The sequence below is a fragment of the Solanum verrucosum genome, unplaced genomic scaffold (genome assembly GCF_900185275.1).
Source record: "Solanum verrucosum unplaced genomic scaffold, falcon-dt-bn FXZP01000102.1, whole genome shotgun sequence".
NCBI classification, from domain to species: Eukaryota; Viridiplantae; Streptophyta; class Magnoliopsida; order Solanales; family Solanaceae; genus Solanum; species Solanum verrucosum.
The window spans coordinates 1,205,360-1,225,098 of NW_026019930.1; the positions used below are offsets into that span (position 1 = coordinate 1,205,360).

Genomic DNA, 19,739 nt, shown 5'->3' on the forward strand with positions numbered 1-19,739 from the left:
AATGGAATTCAAATTTGGTTAATACAAGGATGACTTCAACCTTCTCTCAACAGGCCAGGATCAATAGCCATTCAACCTGAGGAAGTTTTTGGCACTCATCCTTTGGCTGGGGAATAAGTTTTAGCCGTTAAAACAACAGATCAAACTTGGCACCGGACAGTACAGCTTTTTTATATATACGACGATAACTTCGTACTAGTTATTAGAATTTGTCACCAACATAGGGTTTCCAAACAACATAATCAACTGCAAGACAGTTTGACATTTGAAGTAAGACAATAACATAGAAGTGCAAAATAACATCATATGTGCAATTTAAATACCAGCTCTCTAATAAATCGCATCCCAATAGAAAGCAGTCTCAGATTTATATTGCCATAATACAAAACAAAAAAAAACACCAAAATAAGAGCTTCAAGGTTCCAGTGCAACAGCATGATCTTTTCTGCTGCAATGTATTGAATCCTCTAGTGACCATACTTCTGAAACTCCCACTCACTGTTATCTGCAGAGTAAAGAATAATTCCAAAATTACAAAAAACTCACAGCCCCACTACAAAACTAAAACACAGTTGATAAATGATAAGTACCTAATGGGCACACTTGACGGGTCTTGAGCCATCGACTGATGCAGTGAAAGTGGAAGGCATGATTACATACACCTGAGGAAATCTCAATCAATATACTTCTGAAGCATAGCAATATAATTAAGAAATAATATACTGACCAGTATAAATAACAGAAAGTAGGTAATTAAATAACTCCAAAATGCATATAGAGCTAACAAGGGTACATAAATGAGAGAAACAGACGAAAAAGAGCAGTAAACTAGATTTATGTCTTTACTTATTCAGATAACATAAGAGATTGACATGCTAGAATTACTACACGAGGACTCGCATACCAAGCCATCCAGGGCAAAGTTTATCAAATCAATAAACATAGTGTGAGGAGCACATGCAATAATAAACATGCAAGTGAAACCAAGAGCAAAATCTCTAGTACAAAAATATTTATTTTCATGGAACAAAATCCTCAACCTGGATTTCAGTTGCAGACTTAAATGCTAAAACTCATGTGTGTGTGTAAAATGTTTTACAATGCCTGACATGAAATAGGCTGCAACCATTGACATTTTTATGTCAAAGATCTACATAGACCACTTCATAGTTCTTAATGTGTCACAAGCTGTTTGATGTATCCGACATAAGAACCGATGGTTTCATCGCCTAAAGCTTCTTATATACAATTAGAATTAAATGACTACTAGTTGATAGGACTATTGGATGGTCCATCCTTACCATTCTCAAACAAAAAAAAAAGGAATATCGAGTGATCCTACTACAGCCTATTAGAAGTAATGAAGCAATTTGTGAGAACAAGTCATAGATAATGCAGATGCATATAAAGCTGAAAAGACTACCACCCATATTTATCCCGCACATTAGGCAGACATGATGTTCCACTACTGGCAAGCGAACTAGCAAAAACTAATGACTTGTTCTTCATTATATTTTTACATGCATTATTGAAGAAACAATGCAAGTCTAGTAAAGCAAATTATGAATGCATGCTCTGAATATGCAAAATAACCCAACTGTGCTTATTTCATCCCAAAAGTACATCCAGTGCTAGTTTCATCCATTCTGTTTTATGATCCATGCAATTCTATGCATCTAAATTTAGGTAAGTCTTTTTGCTGCACATGACCCTCCATAGTAAGTTCAAGGTAAAAATGTTAATGTGGGAACAAAGGTAACTGACTTATAAATCCCAAAGAAAAAATGTAGAAAAGAAAAGAGCCAGACGCTAAAGGAAAAGAAGCATGGTACAGCAAAAAGCTAATTGGAAGCCACCTGAATTAGGACAAAACCCACCCTCAATTCCCAGTAAAGTCCACGCAGCCTCAATATACAATTCTTTTTCTCCTTGTCTTTGGCCAAAAAAACTCTACACCAACATATACCTCCCAAAGCAAAAACAAGAAGAAAAAGCTTTCCACTCTTCTGGATACCTTTATTAATTATTGTAGCATGATTTGGTTTAGAGGTTTGATTTAGTACATTGGTGCTTTCCTTCAAGCTGTAAAAGAAAGAAGGAATAGAGAAGAGGAAGAAAATTCTGTGTCTGGTGTGAGGTGCAAAATTCTCATGGAATGAAAGCAACGAGGGAGGGAAGAGGTGCAGTGTAGTCCTTTGGTGGAAAGTCGAGAAGTAATATATAGGAGTATGCACAGACCTTTCCTCCTTGGCTATCTTAAACTCTTATAAGGATCTCATGTCTAATCACTTCACCACAGTTCTTCTTCAGCCTACATCTACCTCTCCTAACTCCTGCTAAAGCCAAACTTACGCACCTTCTAACTAGTACATCCTCGCACCTCCTCTTCACATGCTCAAACCATCTCAAAATCACTTCTCTCATCAAACAAATATGTCATATTTTAGGACAAAAAGTCACACACTCACACTAAATGACTTTGATCCCAGATTGAAAGACAACCAAAGGCTCTGGGGACCTATGGATACATTACTCTATTACAATAAAAGTTACGATTGAAACAATATGCTTAATACAATGACCAGCAAATTTCATTACACGACATACAATATATGCGTCTTGACACAAGCACAAACCAAACATCAAGACAGAAATTCATAAAAATACTACAAGCATCTTTTACCATGACATATGTTCATCCTTGCCAATGATTACCAATATGGAATAAAAATATATTGTTTACACGGCACAAGGTGATGTATACACAAACAGTACTGGTATGGAATCAGAACATCAAAACTCAGCATATATAAACTCACAAATAATCAATTCAATGAACACAAAGTGGAAACAACATAACAGCTTCTAACTGAGATGATTTCAGCTCGTTATCACCAAGTATCCAGTTTCCAAATAATCAGAGATACATTAACACTTTTGAAAATAGCTTACCCCAGGCAACAGTGCACTCCTCGCTAGTGGCACTAGCTTGATTAGCTTGACATTCAATGCCTGAGAGAAAATTTCACACAACGAAACAAATAAATACACGATTAAGGTCAAATTTATTTTATCTAAACCATAATTTTCAAAGATACTCACAGAGATCCATGATATGATTCCTGCAAATAGCACAGTTGTCTACAACAATATCTGCATCAACAATTTCACAAACCACGTTAGCTAAACACTAATTTTACACCATCAATCGATAAGAAACAACAAAAAATTCCTACTAGAAAAATCGTACCCCAAGCCCATAAAGAGACAGCGTTCCACTTTTTGATCTCAAAACGCTTGGGTTTCTTCGTAGAAGAAGAACAGCATGGAGGTGCGGTAACGGTGGATCCTTCATCGGCGGCAGCCATCTCGACGTCTGTAGACATAGCTGAGAAATCAATCAAAAGAATACAAATCCAAAATTCTAGGGTTATCGATCGAACTTCTAATAAGAGGAAAGCAAAGTCGGTGAATGGAGTTATAGTGTCAACATGTTTGCGGGTAAATATGTGTTAAAACCATGACCAAAAGGGTAAACTACTACTTTTGGGAAATTATTACGCCACAAGTTAATATTTTCTGATAATTATAATTCTTCCCACTTCTTTTTTTCTTTTTTTTTTTAGGAAATTGTCCAAATTTGTTCAGAATTGTTTTTTTTTTTGTTTTTCTAATTCTTATTGAAATCCGATTAATTCGGACTTATTTTCACTTTCAGATTCCTACATGCTCAAACTATTATTATTAGCTAAATAATCTTTTCTTTGTGTTTTACTGCACAACCAAAGCATAGTAAACAAAATTTAGAAAAAATTATAATTATGATTTTTTTGGTTGTAATCAAATTTAAATTAAAACAATAAAATTCTATCTTTAAGATGAATTTAGTATTTGAAATTAATTTTTTAGTTAAACTATTGTTTAGTTTCATAAACAAACACAAATTTTAAATCAAAACTTTAAATATTAAAGTTCTAACTTGAATGGCCTAACGGGCCAAAAGAAGATGGCTACTAATTAGTCCTAGGAATTATTTTGTAACAATCGAATAAAGTAGTAATTCTAATTAAGGATTCGGACAAAATAAAAAAGTACGACTTAAGAACAATACCCTTCAAAAAAAAAAATTAGCCTTTCGTACGCAAAAGTATTTCAAAATTTTAGTGCTTTATGTTGAAAATTAACTCAAGGAATAAATACCTCTTAATGCGTGAGTAGATATTTAGAAGAAAGTAAGACACTCAAATTCACAGTCGAACTCTTCTAATACTTGGGTAGGCACGTGTCGTATAGAAAACTTGAATGATTTTCTGGGTTAAGAGAAGACTCTATTTATAGGGATCTTTACCCGGTCCAAAGCTGAAACGGAAAACACTTTCTCCCTTTTCCTTTCAAAATAGGATTTCAAGTTCTAGTTAAATATGGATTATAAAAATCACAAAATTAATTATTAGGCTTCCTATTATGGAAATAATTTCAGAAATTAATTTGAATTATTCTTATGATAATAAATTAGAAATAATTCCACTAGAAATTCGTAGTTGCACTCTTCCGTTTATATTTTGAAATTGTCCATTAAACACCTATGTAATTCTCCATGTTAAGACAAATACTAATCAATAAATTAAATTACTGATGACAATCTATTTTGTTTTATCCAATTTATTTTATCCAATCTATATAATTTTTTATTTTATTTTATTTTATCCAATCCATGTTTAGACAAATACTATTTCACTGATATATAATTATCATCCAATCTATCGGACATATTGATCCATCTCAAAATCTCATCTATTAATAAATCAAAATGATAATTAATCTTCTATATATTAGCTTAAATTCAATAAAAAATACTATAACAAAACGCATGCTTAATAACATATTCTATTCTAAAACTGATTAATTTGGATTAACACTTTACGTCTTATTTTGAAGATTAAAATTTTATATTTAAGACTTAAATTCGAGAGCTCAGTGAGATCTCGGACACCCCCCAACAGTTTTCAATCATACATATGTGTGTGGACTGAAACTAATTGATTTATTTCTGATCATGTGGAGATTTGTTTGTTTATTTTTTTCTTTCTTAGCTTAGTACACAAAATATATCTTTATGAGGATACTGTCTTCTTATCTGGAAGCATAAAATGGTTAGACAGTTAATACTTGTATTTATTTTTGAGTTTAATTTAGTAAGTTACATGCATTATTATTATTTTATTAATAATATAAAAGGGATGACATTATCAATATAATTAAATTACTGATCATATAGTGTTACTGGTTTTTGTGGCTAAGTTACCAATAGGATCGGATGCACCATATATGGTATAATTATAGAGGCAAGATTTACCGTTTATGAAGTTTTATAATAATATTAAAATAATTTATAATAATAACTAGGTCCACAGTTATATATATATATATATATATATATATATTGTATAGTATTGTTAATTATTCTCTTCGTTCACTTTTATTTGTCCACTATTCTAAAAATATATTTTTACTTTTATTTGTCATTTTTAGTGTATCAAAAGAAAAAATATATTGTATAGTATTGTTAATTACTCTCTTCATTCATTTTTATTTGTCCACTTTTCTAAAAATATATTTTTATTTTTATTTGTCATTTTTAGTGTATCAAAAAGAAAATATATACGGTATAGTATTGTTAATTACTCAATTCGTTCATTTTTACTTGTCCACTTTTAAAAAAATATATATTTACTTTTATTTGTCATTTTTAGTGTATCAAAAGAAAATATATATTGTATAATATTGTTAATTTGTGCAAACTCAAAGTTATAATATATAGATATTAGCTGAAGCCAAATTAAATAATATATTTATATATTTGTGTCTTAAATAATTATAAGTAAACTTTTTGGGGGTAAAAATGACAGTCCCTCCATATTTTATCTTGTGTTAGCTGTCTATGAAATTTCTACTTTCTTTTATTTTTGGTATAATATTTTTTAGCCAAACTATATTCTAAAGTATATATCTTTTTAATTATATTAATCTGAAAAAAATATTATTTTAAAATATTAAATTAATAAAATCTACTTTAATTTTATAAAGTATAATCAAATAAAAACACATCATTTTTTTGGAGTACTAATTTGTCCTTACTATCTGTTAGAAGATCAATATATATACAATTATATTCCTTATTTTAATTTATATTAGGTACAATAAAAGAAAACTAATGAAAATGCAGGAGATGTGAGCCTTAATTTAAGCACAAAGCACATGCTCATTATTTGCAGCTCATCGATCCTCAAATTAACCATCTTCTCTCCAATTCATTCCTCGAATCCCAAAATTCATGGCTTCAAATCCTGCTAATATCGTCGAAAAAGCGCATCCAACCACCGTATTCCGATGGGGACCACTAGCTCGCCGGAAATTTTCATTCCGGAAGAAGAGGTTGCCGACGGTGCGGCTAGGAGGCGGGAAGAATAACAACAATCGCCGGGGATTCTCCGTCGCGAAGCTTTTCCGGCGAGTAAAATTGCGGTGGCTGAAGTTGCAGTACACGTGTTTGCTGAAAAAACTGAGAGAATATTATCGGTCTGCGGTGAAAGATTTAATGGAAAATGGCGGAGCATTGGATTCGTTTCAGCAACGTTTACTATTGGAGACTTCTTTTGCCGTTCCGGTGATGGGCCTTTCCTTCAATACTTTTCCAAATCACTATGGCACTTGAATCTATCTTTTTTTGGTAAATAGTATTTTTATTGTGAAATTTTTACTTGGATAAAAGTTTGAAAAAATTATGAGTGGAAATCTTTGTATTATTATTGAAATAATTCGAAAATAAAATCCTCAATAATGCATCATTTTTTCAAATGTTGAATAGTTTCATACTTTCATTACATATTCGTCTGATCATTTTTATTTGTTCGATATTTTTTAAATAACTTTTCACTTATAACATATCAGAAAAAATAACCATTATCTATTAAGTATTTATTTATTTTGTTATAACTATAGTCAACTACATGACATTTAATTATTGCAATGCATGAATGTTTGTGCTGTTAGATGCTTTATGTTTGGGGTCAATAAAGACGATTTCGTATTTTGAGAGATTTGAATTAAAAACCTCTAGTTAAGGATGAAATAAGTATTTACCATCTCACCACAATCCTGATTGTGATTGGTATGCTTGAGAAGTTTATCCTTAGCAACACCTAAAACTCCAGGAAAGGTCAAAGTGGCTTCTGGTGTGAGCGAGCTAAATTATGGGTAACAAGTTGTTGTTTTTTCTAACTCATTGTTTGATATCTATATTAGAGTTTGATTAAATTATGATTCACGTATTCAAACTTTTGATTAAGAATAAAAAGGAATTCGAATCATTTCACCACCCATTCATGCTGATGGGTAAACAAATTACGAGAATGTGTTATATAATCATAATGAGTTTTAGAAAATATAAATACGCAATTAAGGTGCACAATGCACACGAAGGTGATCAGACAGAATAACAGGTATTTATTTTTATATATGAAATTCGTTCCTAAAAAAGTTGCATTGTGTAGCAGTTTATAGAGTATATATTTTAACGTTATATAATAATAAGAATAGTTGTATCACACTATACATGAATTATATGCCTCAAAAACAGTGACGGAGCCAAAAATTTTAATAAGAGAGTTCAAAGTCTGAGAAGTAAACACACGAACTAGTGGAGGGGGTTCGACATCTATTATACATATCTAAAAAATAATTTTAACATTGTATAAATAGTATAATATTTTCCACAGAGGGGTTCGGATGACCCCTAAGTATATGTTGCCTCTGCCCCTGCTCAAAAGTATACAACGTATGTACCTACTTACTGAACATTTTACAAACATTAGTCTAACAACAACATATTCAATGTAATCTCATAAGTGAAATTTGAGCAGGGTCGTGTGCACAATCTTATTCCTATTTTATGAAGATAGAGAGACTATTTTTGATAACCCTAAGGCTCAAGTAAAATATATAAGAAAATCAAGAATGTAAAGTAAATATAGTAGCGACGAAGTCATCCTGAAAACAATTAAAGAGGAGAACAAGTAGCAACAACAAATAGTACGACAATAAAAAAAAAAATTAAAATCAAAGATAATGACAACAAGAGAGTAACCATAGCAATATTGATAACTAAATGGACAATGCTGGACTATCTACTAACTTTCTATCATAATCTTCGACCTTCATATTTTCCTATCTAGGGTAATATCCTCAGTAAGTTGCAGGTATGTGATCATGTCCTTTCTAATCACATTTCCCAAATATTTATTCGGCTACCTCTTCTTATACACAATCTATAGTCAACTTTTCACATCTCCTCATTAAGACATATGTACATCTTCTCTTCATATGTCCAAACCATTTCACGTTCGTTACGTGGCAAGTGGCAACTCACATTTTTATGTAATAAATATACTCCATTTGAGTCTAAAAAGGGGCGGGGAGAGTGTCATTGGATTTGAATTTGCTATCAACGTACGTGATGAGAAAGTTAAAATTCAAGTGTAACTTGTTTTTGAATCAAGTACAGCTTAGAGCTTAGAAATATCACATGGCCTTGTCACTTCCTTTTTTGGGTTTGAAGAAAATTAAATAAATGAATTAAAAAGGTCATCTCAATGAACGAATTAATTAAGTTATAATCTTCTCTTTAACTCATCTCGAATCAAAAGGAAAAAAAAGTGTTATAGTAATTACTTATTTTCCAAAATCATTTCTCAAGATTCACAATTATACATCAATTAATATAAATATTGTGGTAAAATATTTATATTAATCACTATTTCTTAAGGAGTGTGTAAAATTTGAAATAGACAAATAAAAATGAACGGAGAGTAATTAGTAAGGTTAAAAGAGACAAAAGTCAGCTAAACTAAAAAATGTACCATTTGTTTTTGTTTTGATGACATGGTAGGGCAACTTACATTTCTTAATAATCTTTACGAAAAGAAAATACTTAGTTAAGCATAAGGGTGAGGAGAATATTGCACTCCAACCTAATTAAACTATGTAATAAATCTCAGGTCTTTCTATAGCCTTCTAGAGTATTTCATTTGTTTGGTAAATTATATCGTCACTTGAAGTTTTTCTAATTGAATTAAAGTCGTGAAACATTTCAATTTTTTAGATCTATTGGTCGCTTTGACAGGTTCTCAAATCAATCCGTTTGGGCCTTTAGAAATCCCATAGGAGTGTCAATCAACAGAGTTATCAAATATAACGAAATTTGTAGATCTAGTGACCGATGAATACAAATGTTAAAGAATAAATTTAGGAGAAATTCTTTTTTGTTATCGATATAACTGCCCTATCGTTTTTCATTCAGTGATTTGATTCTTCCAATAGATACGAAGACTCAGATTGGAAATTAAAAATATTGTAACTCAAACTATAGGTATCTATTTATATAGTTGTATTTGTTTTTTAGTTTGCTCATAACAAGTTGTAATATGAATAAAATAAAATAAAAGCTCTTATAACTTATGACTTATATAATTATAAGCATAACTCATAAGTTACAAATTCTAATTTGTGATCTAATTTGACTTATTTTTGTTATTATAACTTAAAAATAAGTGTTTAAAATTATTATTTTTATTTACCCTTAACACTAGGGGTGCTCACGGGTCGGTTTGGATCGGTTATTGGTTAAAACCGAAATCAAATCAACTTAATCGGTTATTAAATTATCAAAATCAAACCAAACCAAATATAATTTACATTTATCGGTTTGGTGGTTATCGATTTCGGTTTGGTTTGGTTTGGTTATTCGGTTATTAACCATACACAAAAATAAAAGAAACAATTCATTCAAAATGTGAAAAACGTGACAACAATCCATTTAAAACGAAAAATAGTTAGAATGACTTAAATTACTGAACTTTTGATCACTAAATTTACTATCAATAAAACTTTAAAATTCACTATATTGGCCTAGAATGAAGAGACAATAATATTTTCAGTTCCACAAAGAATTGTCGTAGACACTCATATACATGAAATCAATAAGATGAATGTTTCATCTTGGGCATTTTTGTTTTCAATAAGTAAATTATAAAGAAATTTTAATGAAAATATGTATAAGATCTTTAAAATTGTTTATAAAAATAATATATTAAGTATGTATATTAATAAAATATATGTATATAATTCATCGGTTCGGTTTGATTATTTCTTCGGTTTTTTCGAATAAAACCATAACCAAACCAAATACTATTGGTTTTCAAAAATCTAAAACCAAACCAAACCAAACCCAAATAAAATTGGTTTTATTTTATCGATTTGATTCGGTTTTTCGATTTGGATCAATTTTTATCCAAATCGTGAACACCCCTACTTAACACTATAAAAACCTCTAAAAATTATTGAATTAAAAACCTCCAAAATAAGCCAATCCAAAAAGGACTATTATTTTGGACATTATAGAACATGTTAATTGTCACCATTGATTTTTTTATTTTTTATAATATAAGAAGGAATCAAAAATCAGGACCACTTAATATAATATAAAGAGCCATGTCATTATGAAGATCATCAGAACAGAACTTGTCCCTAATCAGACCATATTATATATATAATTTATAATTATTGATAAGATTAACATAAAAACTCGTTGAATAAGCTCTTTCATTTTAAAACGCAAGTTATGACAACACTGACATAAGAGATACTTGTATTTTAAAAGAAAACAAATGGAAGGGTCAGTCAGACTTAATAAATACTTCCTTAGCCAATGCGTTTTGTGATTAATTAATTAAATTGTCTTTATAAGGCGCAAGTAAAAGTATATCCATTCAGATAAGACCTCTTATTAAAATTTGGCTTTAAGTCACTAATTTTATTGAATCACTGTGTTATTGAACATCTCACCAACCCTCAGAGTCTTAGACTTTGACAATTATTAGGACCACAAGGAACAATGAAACAAAGAGGAGAGAAGAATAATTCTTATCGTTTTCATAATAACTTTTTCTTGTTCAAACAACTTTTTAGAACTTATAAAAGTCATAAGAATGTTCTATGTACATTGCTTTCAACAACCAAAACGAAAACACTAAAAGGATCTTGTCCAAAACTGAGACTAAAATGTAAACTAAATTAACAAAAAAATACATTTGGAGTACTTCAGTATACAATCTATTCACATATGTTTTACATTTTTAATCTCTTTTCCCTTTCTTCTCTTCATTGCGATTAATCAACAAGAATTTAATTTGTTTGTTCTTTCGTGCCTTACAGTCTTGTGATACAAATGAGTATCTGAGTAAACAGAAGCATCAGTCCTAAGCCTGTGTTTATGCCTGTGTCCGGCTCTCCGTTGCTTCGCATTACCATCCTCTCTGTTTTCCCCTGCATTTCCTACTTCTTTTTCCCTTACATTCGCCTTGTTTTCATCGTCCCCTTTAGTCTTCAATTCATCAATTTCCGTTCCCTTGTCAGGTTTTGAGGAGGGGACGACGTAAACAAATGGGCCCATTGGTATATCCTTCATGTCCAAGACTGGCTCCAAGATCTTCACTATGTTGTTCATAGTGGGCCTAGACCTGGGCTGGTGGCTTAAGCATTGATAAGCCAATGCAGCTACCTTCTTTGCTCCTTGCGTCGAGTACTGACCTTCAAGTCGTGGGTCCATTATTCTGTCAAGTTTGTGTGGATCCCTTAACATTGGTCTTGCCCAATCCACCAGGATTCGCTCTTTGAGGGGGCGTTTCTTGTCCATGGCTGGTCGTCCTGTTATTAGTTCTAACAAAACTACTCCGAAGCTGTACACATCGCTCTTGCTTGTCAAATGACCTGTTTTTAGAAAATGAAAGTTTTAAGTATTCGTAATAAGTGGTAACACAATAAATGAGACATATAACATGTTACAACAGGTTAAAATACACTGATAATGTAAAATTTTACCAGTCATGATGTACTCTGGAGCAGCGTAGCCATGAGTGCCCATCACACGAGTCGAGACATGTGTGTCATCGCCTTCTGGTCCATCCTTTGCTAGCCCGAAATCAGATAGTTTGGCCCTGTAATCCTGATAATTCATAGCATTATAAGTTTCTAGCTTTGACTTCATCATGAAAAAAGTGTTGAACTTTTCAATGTCAAAACAATACTTCATAGACAACTTACCGAGTCTAAGAGGATGTTAGAAGCCTTAAAATCGCGGTAGATTACTGGCTTTTCTTCTCCGTGAAGAAAAGCCAGTCCCTTTGCAGCACCAACCATAATTTTTATTCTGGTCAACCATGGCAAACAACTCGAATATCCTGTTTTGATAAATCACATGAAAAATCAGAAACAGAAAGGAAGCCAAAAGTTTCGTTCATTTTACAATTGACAAAAGTGATCATATGAAGATAAATCATTAAACTAAGCACTTCGAGTGAAAAACACATTATTCGTGGAGTTTATTCATACACAAGAATATCAATGCTTACTCGAAAATAGTTGATCCTCAAGGTTTCCCCTTGCCATATACTCGTAAACGAGAAGTCTCTGCTCCTCCTCCCAACAATATCCAATCAACTTCACTAGATGGTGATGCCTCAATTGCCCCAAAAAGACCACTTCAGTCTGAAAATTCAACAATTCAAAAAATATTACTACTAATTAAAAGCAGTAGTTGTAACCAAAAGCAACTTTTAGGACAAAAAAAATTGCTCACCAGCCATTCTTGATGACCCTGATTTCCATCCAAATCAAGCAATTTAACAGCAACAGGTTGAGCATCCAAACCAGGCTTAATCTTATCATCAATGAACCCCTTGTGAACGGGTCCAAATCCACCTTTACCGAGAAAATTAGCAGAGGAGAAATCACTAGTGATGAGTTTAAGCTCCTCATATGTGAATACATGAAGATTTGAACCAATGACCGCGTTCGATGAAAGATCATCCAACGAAATAAGTACTGATCTAGAATCAGTACTTATATCTGAAAAAGCTAACCTATGATGATCAGAATTCATCTGTTTACTGTTCTCCATCACCTTCGCCTCCGAACGAACATTATTAGTATCATTATTGCCCTTAAAACAATTAGGCAGAACAGATTTCCAGTCAATTCCACAAGTAACCATAGCTGTTCTACTAAATTCGATGAAATTTGATCAGTTTGGTGTCAATTTTTACTGCTCACAAGGTATTTGACAAAATGTGTCAATGAAACCAAAAAGGGAAAAGAGTTTGTAACAAGTCTAAAGTGACGGTTTTAATTTGTTCTATATTATTTTTCATGCATAATGTAAGCTTATATATACATGTAAATTTGAAAAGGCAAGTGGGATGAATAAGTCGTCGTATTTTATTTGACTTGATATAGAGCGTGTATAGTAGCATATTATTATATTATACTGTATGGAAATTTTGGTCACATTTTCTTTGAGCAAGCTTCTATGATATTTCATTATTTTGGATTTTGGGACAGAAACATTGGATGCATGGAAACTTCTAAAATGACTGGGGTAGGGTATCCAAGTAAGGATAGAAAGGACAATTGAAGTGGGAAAGAAATTAAATGAGTTTGTATTACAGTGGTGGTATCATTTTATCTTGGGAAAAAAAAAGATAAATATATCCTGAACTATAGTAAATGATACGCAGATATCCTCCGTCATACTTTGGAACATTGGTATTCTTGCCGTCCAAAAACTAGAGTATGTATGCCTTTTACTCTAACGGAAGACTAAATAAAGACACGTGATACAATTTTATCTGTCGAATTCGATATATTTAATAAATGTCGGGTGAGTGGATAAGATTATGATATTTAATAAATGTCGAGTCGATGGATAAGATTAATAAATATCATGTCGGTGGCAGATCCCAAATAGGTACTGCATCACGCAATTTAAATTTAGTCACAACTCCATTGCAAGCTCCGGACATGGAATGGAATTTTTTTTAAAAAAAATAGGAAAGAAGTATGAGCAAAAGGCCTATTCAATGGTTGCAAATTTGAAATGCATCAATCATTCTAGAATATTTAAGGTAAAAAATAGCACACATTACACATAAGTAGTAGTGGAGTTTAAACTAGTGTTTTTTTTTTTTGTTTTTATTTTTTATTTTTTATAGTTTAAACTAGTGGCATTAGATGGATGGTTGAGTGGATTGAATTTGAATGGGTTACAACGAATTGATTCAATAAAAAAAAATTGGCCAATAATTCACTTAAATTATTTGAGTTGAAATAACCATAGTTCAATCCATGTAATTCCTAATAGTTGTTTGGATAGAGATTTTAAATATTTTTCATTTTATTTAAAAATTTAGATATCGAAGTTGAAGATTGAATTATGTTTTGTTATACTTTTTGTTATAATTTCATTTTTGAATATTAGATGTTTGAATGAACTCAATTACAATTCCAAAAGCGAAAAAGGAGTTTTCATGTTCAAAAACTATTTTTTAAATAAATTGAAAAACTATTCTAGTAATTTTCTTACCGCAATTTGTTTATACCAAACAAAACTACTAAAACAACTCTTTCCCCTCTCTCTATATGACTATATAATATATCAAAAAAGAAAAAAATGTTTTTGAAATATTTTAATAAAAGTTCTCATATATTAATTTGAGATACATATTTTGTCCAAATCACCCCAACTTTTAAATATGCTGAATTTTGAACAGACTGATTTAAATTGTTGATAAATGAATCTGTAATCAACCTTCCCAAACTTGGACAAGTTAAGCGAATCATATTTTTATTGACTAATTTTATCACTCTTAATTTAAACTTTATTAAAAAATATTATTTACACAAAATAACAGTTAAAAATGAATTTTAACTTATACACGATAACATCATAAAAAACAATACACTATCATATCACATTTATCAGTTGTAGCATGTATATAACCCACCTTGGTTTCAACATTACAAATTAAGGACCTACAAATTATATTAATTCTTTTATTAAGAAAATTATCTATAAGTATATTTTGGGTAATTTGATAATGTGAATTATTTCTATACATATAAATTTAATACACAACACAAGAATATTTTTACTTATGTAAAATTTAATACATGAATAATTTAGCTTCTAATTAGATATCAAACGACAAAACAACATTTATTTGGCTATATAAATAGAGAAAATAAGATGGTTTACTTGAAATCTTTTAATTTACACATATGATAGTACAAAAACTTTAAACTATTCTTAGTTAAAACTAAAATTTTGTTTTAACTTTAATAAACAAAGGGAATCCCATAAACAAATTATTATTCTAGTAAACTAAAATTTACTAGTAACTAATTTGCCTGTGTTTACTTATTTGTCAGGATATGATTATTTTAATTGGTCAAATAATTATTATATATAGTCAAAGATTTTATTATTATGTATAGTAGAAATGAATGGTTCTATAATTTGTTATGAGAATTGTTGACTGACCTTTGCTATGTATAATTATTGTAGGAGGGGACTTTTTAAATTTCAAATAAGCAATAAATGTATGCACTAGTTAATTACATAGTTAAGATATTTACAAATTTCCACTCTCAGTCCATATGCAATGAAATGCTAAAGTTTATTAAAAATAATTTTTCTACCTTACGTTAAAGTTTTCCCTACTATAATAACTTTAGATTTTATTTTTTTTCCTTTATGGATAATATGGCCATCAAACTATGCTCATACTTCCAAATATAAGATAAATTGTTAAGAGGGAAAATGAAACGAATTCAAATGAAATCGAAGTTGCTACACTATTAATGGAGGTGGTGCAGTAAATGAGACTGATTCTTTCTTACTCAAAGGTCTTGGGTTCAAATCTTGAGTATGAAAAAATCTTTGATAGGGAGTGTTTCTCCCCAAATTGGGCCCTACATTGCGCGTATTCGGAATAGTCTGGTTCTAAGCGTTTCTCCCCAAATGGGGCCTTACGCTGCGCAAATTTGGAATAGTCAGGTTCTAATACAGATATCAAACACTGGGTGGAAAAATGAAAAAAAAAAGAGTAGGGAGCCTTTCTCCCCGAATGGGGACCTACGCTGCACGAATTTGGAATAGTTAGATTCTAATACGAACATCAAACACCGGATGAAAAAAAGAAGAAGAAGAAAGAAATCGAATATAATTGTTATTGTCAAAGAATAAATTGAACAACCATTCTCAACTCAGTATATTTTCATTTTCCCACTTAATCATAATTAATAGGTGAACTCAAATAGTAAGTGGACCAATACATAATACTTAAAAAAGTATTGTAATAATTTTCTTATGCGTACACTCTGATTAATTTGCATGAAATTAAATTTAACAATGTTAATATTTCTTAATTGCTCTTGCCAAGAAGTTTAAACAAACTATAAACTTACTAAATTTACATATCAGATCAAATTACGTTGATACATGAGTTATTAGATAATAACTATGTATAAACAAACAACTCTTATGCATATTTGGTTATACATTAAACTTTTTGCTAGACATTACAATATCTTAATTATAAAGTAGGAGCTATAATTAGTAGTGCTATATATGAAAATCAATTTCAGAGAGTATCTTCTAACGGATTGGATTAAAATTTTATTTTATCCGCAAAAGATTAAGAATGAGCTAATTAAATGAGTCTCATACATTGGGATTATGCAATTTTTCATAAAAAAATCACTTTGCCGTTAGTTTTTATTTGGGAAAAAGGTTTGAAATATATCCAAACTTTGATCGAAATTGCTGTAACAATCTCAAACTTTGGGCAGGACCTATTACCCCTGCACTTTTTAATAGTGTATTTTAAATATATATAAGTGTCAACGTAAACAAGTTACTATTTATAATGATGCAATATTTATGATATCCACATGGACACTTATATATATTTAAAATACACTAAATAATAAAATAGTGTAGAAGGTAATAGATCCTGCCTAAAGTTTGGGATTGTTACAGCAATTTCGGTTAAAGTTCAGATATATTTCAAACCCTTTTTCCTTTTTATTTTGTTGGAAATACGAACGTAGTTTGATGACTACATTGATCACGAAAATTCAAAAGTTACTTTAGTGAGACATTTCTATAAGTTGGATGACCATTTGAGGAACTGACTCCTCGACTTTTCAAGGTAAGGATAAATCATATATCCACTATCCTCTTGGGATCCCATTTACGAGATCATATTGAATATGTTGTTATTAATATAGCTAGTCCATAATATTTAGTAATTCCACACCTCCTCAATATTTGCATTACTATTTGTACAACTTTAATTTAGTTTACATATAAATTTATACTTCACATTAAAAATATCAAATTCAGATGGACTCGAGCCTGGAATGATGAGTAAAAAGTAACTACAAAACTTTTTTTTTTTTAAAAAAAAACGCAATCTTCAAAAAAGAGAGACGAAGAAAAACAAAATGAACCATTCGTATTGTTTTTTCACAAATTTAATGAATAATTAAATCTTAATGTTTTCTAGATTGAATTAGTATTGTTACTCCATTTTCTAGGATAATTAATTCTAAAAATAGTCTTAGATAAGAAAAATCATATATAAAGGGACCAAATTAAACCATATATCTAAGCTAATTAAAAGTAAACATTGTTTAATCATATATCACAAAAAACTAATATTAAAATTTATTGAAAAATTGAAGATAAAAACACTATTATTATTTATTTGAAATATGTTACTAATTTACTATGCTGTGGTAGGTAGACTGGCCATGCCGTGGATCCTGTCTCCTTTGTCATACTCTTAAAACATTAAATCGGCGTCAACGCGTTAATTCTTCTCGCTGTTCTATTATGTTTTCTTCCCTCTATTATTAAATCTCATTTAGACGTCTCGAATTCGAGTTCTGAAAGTTAAATCTAATTTCATAAAAATATGTCATTTTGTTGTTGGTTAGATTTATACAAGTGTTAATAATATAAAGTTTAGTTGCGCAAGATTTTGTATTCATGTACTAGTTATAATTCTATTTTTTTCTACTCGATATGAATAATAGGTAAGTACACTCATAACTTATACATGTATTACATTTGCAAGATTTTAAGTTGGTAATTAAACACCGTACTTGATTTGTATTCAAAGGTGTGATCTAGTGGTCAATGAAGTGATTGACAATCCGAGGTCTTAGGTTCAAAATTCAGTGGAGACAAAAAAACACTAGGCGATTCTTTTCATTTGTCCTAGCCTTGATGGACAGGGTTACTTACACTAGGTGATTCTTCCCATCTGTCCTAGCCTTGGCAGATAGAGTTACCTACACTAGGTGATTCCTTCCATTTATCCTAGGTTTGGTGGACAAAATTACCCGATACATGTTGCTCATTGAAGGTGTATCCCGTGAAATTAGTCGAGTTGTGCGAAAGCTAGTTCTGACACTATGATCATCAAAAGAAAAAGAAATATCGTACTTGGTGTATTGAATTTTATACATAGCAAGTAAAAATGCTACCAAATATGGTGTACTAGTTCTGTTGATTTTAATGCATGAACAATTCACTTTCAAACCACCAGCAACCAAACAACCCTTAAGTGTTCTTACCACTAAAATGATATTTTTCGACATGAAACTAAATTAATCGAGTTCCAAAGTTGTTATCAAACACTGAACGAGAAAAAAAAATCCTCTTTTTCTTTTGCGCACAATTTTCCTCAATTAATATAAAATCCTAATCTTATCTTAGACATCAGAGAATGTTGAAATCTATTGGCTGAAATTCTTATTAACTTTTAATTAATTAATTTGGTAGGTAGACATAAAGTTAGGTTTAAATTTCCAGTTAAATGCTGTAGTTTTATGGAATTTATGAGTTTGCGTCTAAAATCCTTAGCTGCTTTTTACACCAAACATTTGTTATAGAGTCTTTTATAGTCTATAATTAATTAATTTCTTCTTAGAAAAAAAAGAAAATACTATAGTATAATAGACAATTTTTTAACTGTTTCCTTCAAGGAAAAACAATGTTACTTATTATGTTTTGACTAATATTAACAAATTTGTCCTTTGGGTGCACTTTTTTCAACGTAACATAATATATATACTGTAGCACAAACGTGTATATTAATAGAATAATTTGTCTTCATGCAGAAAAATTAGACATAGGAGACATTAATTAATGTGTAACTATATAATTAAGTAACTAATTATTAGAGAGGCTTATATGATTTAATTAAAAAAAAACGTGGGGACTGTCGCAGAATAAATGAAGACTTGCGACAGATGAAAAAGAATGGAGTTGGCTAAACTTTTAGAATTTAGACTATTGAATCTTGACAAAAATTGTGGCTTGGTGGAATGCGAAATCAGAATTTAAAGTTTATTATTTTGGAATTTTAGTCTTTTTAAGGAATTAGGTTTTATATTAGTAATTTATGCATATTCAGTATATATTTCTTAAGACAAAATTATAAAATTTGAATTGAAAGTTAATTGTAAATAATACTTTAGCTTAACCTAAAAGCTTGGGCAAAGAAGACACAAAATCAATAAGAGGATACATGATATTTCACCCCCACCCCCACCCTCCAAAAAAATTATATATTGATTGAGGGAGAAATCAATATGATTCGATTCTTCACCACAGGATGTAGGGTGTATCTAAGCTAACGAGAACTTAAGAAAAGGATAAGATACCATCAGTCTAGACGTAATGAATGAGATTCTTTTAGTTTTAAACAAAGGTCTTAGGTTTTAATCCTATGAATGAAATAATACTCATGACTATTTATATTTTGACCTTATTT

General features: G+C 30.5%; 3 protein-coding genes across 4 annotated transcripts in view; 1 reads left to right on the forward strand and 2 right to left on the reverse strand.

Annotated features, from left to right (window-relative positions):
- Positions 1 to 3,521, reverse strand: part of LOC125829551 (uncharacterized) — a 123,427-nt gene extending 119,906 nt beyond the window's left edge. The window contains exons 1-5 of one of the 2 annotated variants that reach the window (XM_049508768.1): positions 3,251 to 3,513; positions 3,103 to 3,153; positions 2,953 to 3,012; positions 591 to 662; positions 452 to 505 (exon numbers count right to left, since the gene is read on the reverse strand). In XM_049508768.1, coding sequence (XP_049364725.1) covers positions 468 to 505; positions 591 to 662; positions 2,953 to 3,012; positions 3,103 to 3,153; positions 3,251 to 3,386 — 357 coding nt within the window. In that variant the 5' untranslated portion in view covers positions 3,387 to 3,513 and the 3' untranslated portion in view covers positions 452 to 467. Of the gene's footprint in view, positions 1 to 264; positions 506 to 590; positions 663 to 2,952; positions 3,013 to 3,102; positions 3,154 to 3,250 lie in introns of those variants that run through there. The other variant, XM_049508773.1, reaches the window with a different exon arrangement.
- Positions 3,522 to 6,217: 2,696 nt separating this feature from the next.
- LOC125829540 (uncharacterized) lies at positions 6,218 to 6,857 on the forward strand. Its single transcript, XM_049508757.1, has one exon. It carries the CDS (start codon positions 6,335 to 6,337, stop codon positions 6,713 to 6,715), a length of 381 nt encoding a protein of 126 aa, XP_049364714.1. The 5' UTR covers positions 6,218 to 6,334; the 3' UTR covers positions 6,716 to 6,857.
- Positions 6,858 to 10,983: 4,126 nt separating this feature from the next.
- On the reverse strand, positions 10,984 to 13,228 carry LOC125829408 (serine/threonine-protein kinase RIPK-like). The gene is made up of 5 exons (XM_049508634.1): positions 12,695 to 13,228; positions 12,468 to 12,603; positions 12,160 to 12,296; positions 11,938 to 12,061; positions 10,984 to 11,826 (listed from the first exon to the last, which is right to left on the reverse strand). The coding sequence occupies exons 1-5, from the start codon at positions 13,106 to 13,108 to the stop codon at positions 11,231 to 11,233; spliced, it is 1,407 nt and encodes a 468-aa protein (XP_049364591.1). The 5' UTR covers positions 13,109 to 13,228; the 3' UTR covers positions 10,984 to 11,230.
- Positions 13,229 to 19,739: the final 6,511 nt, after the last annotated feature.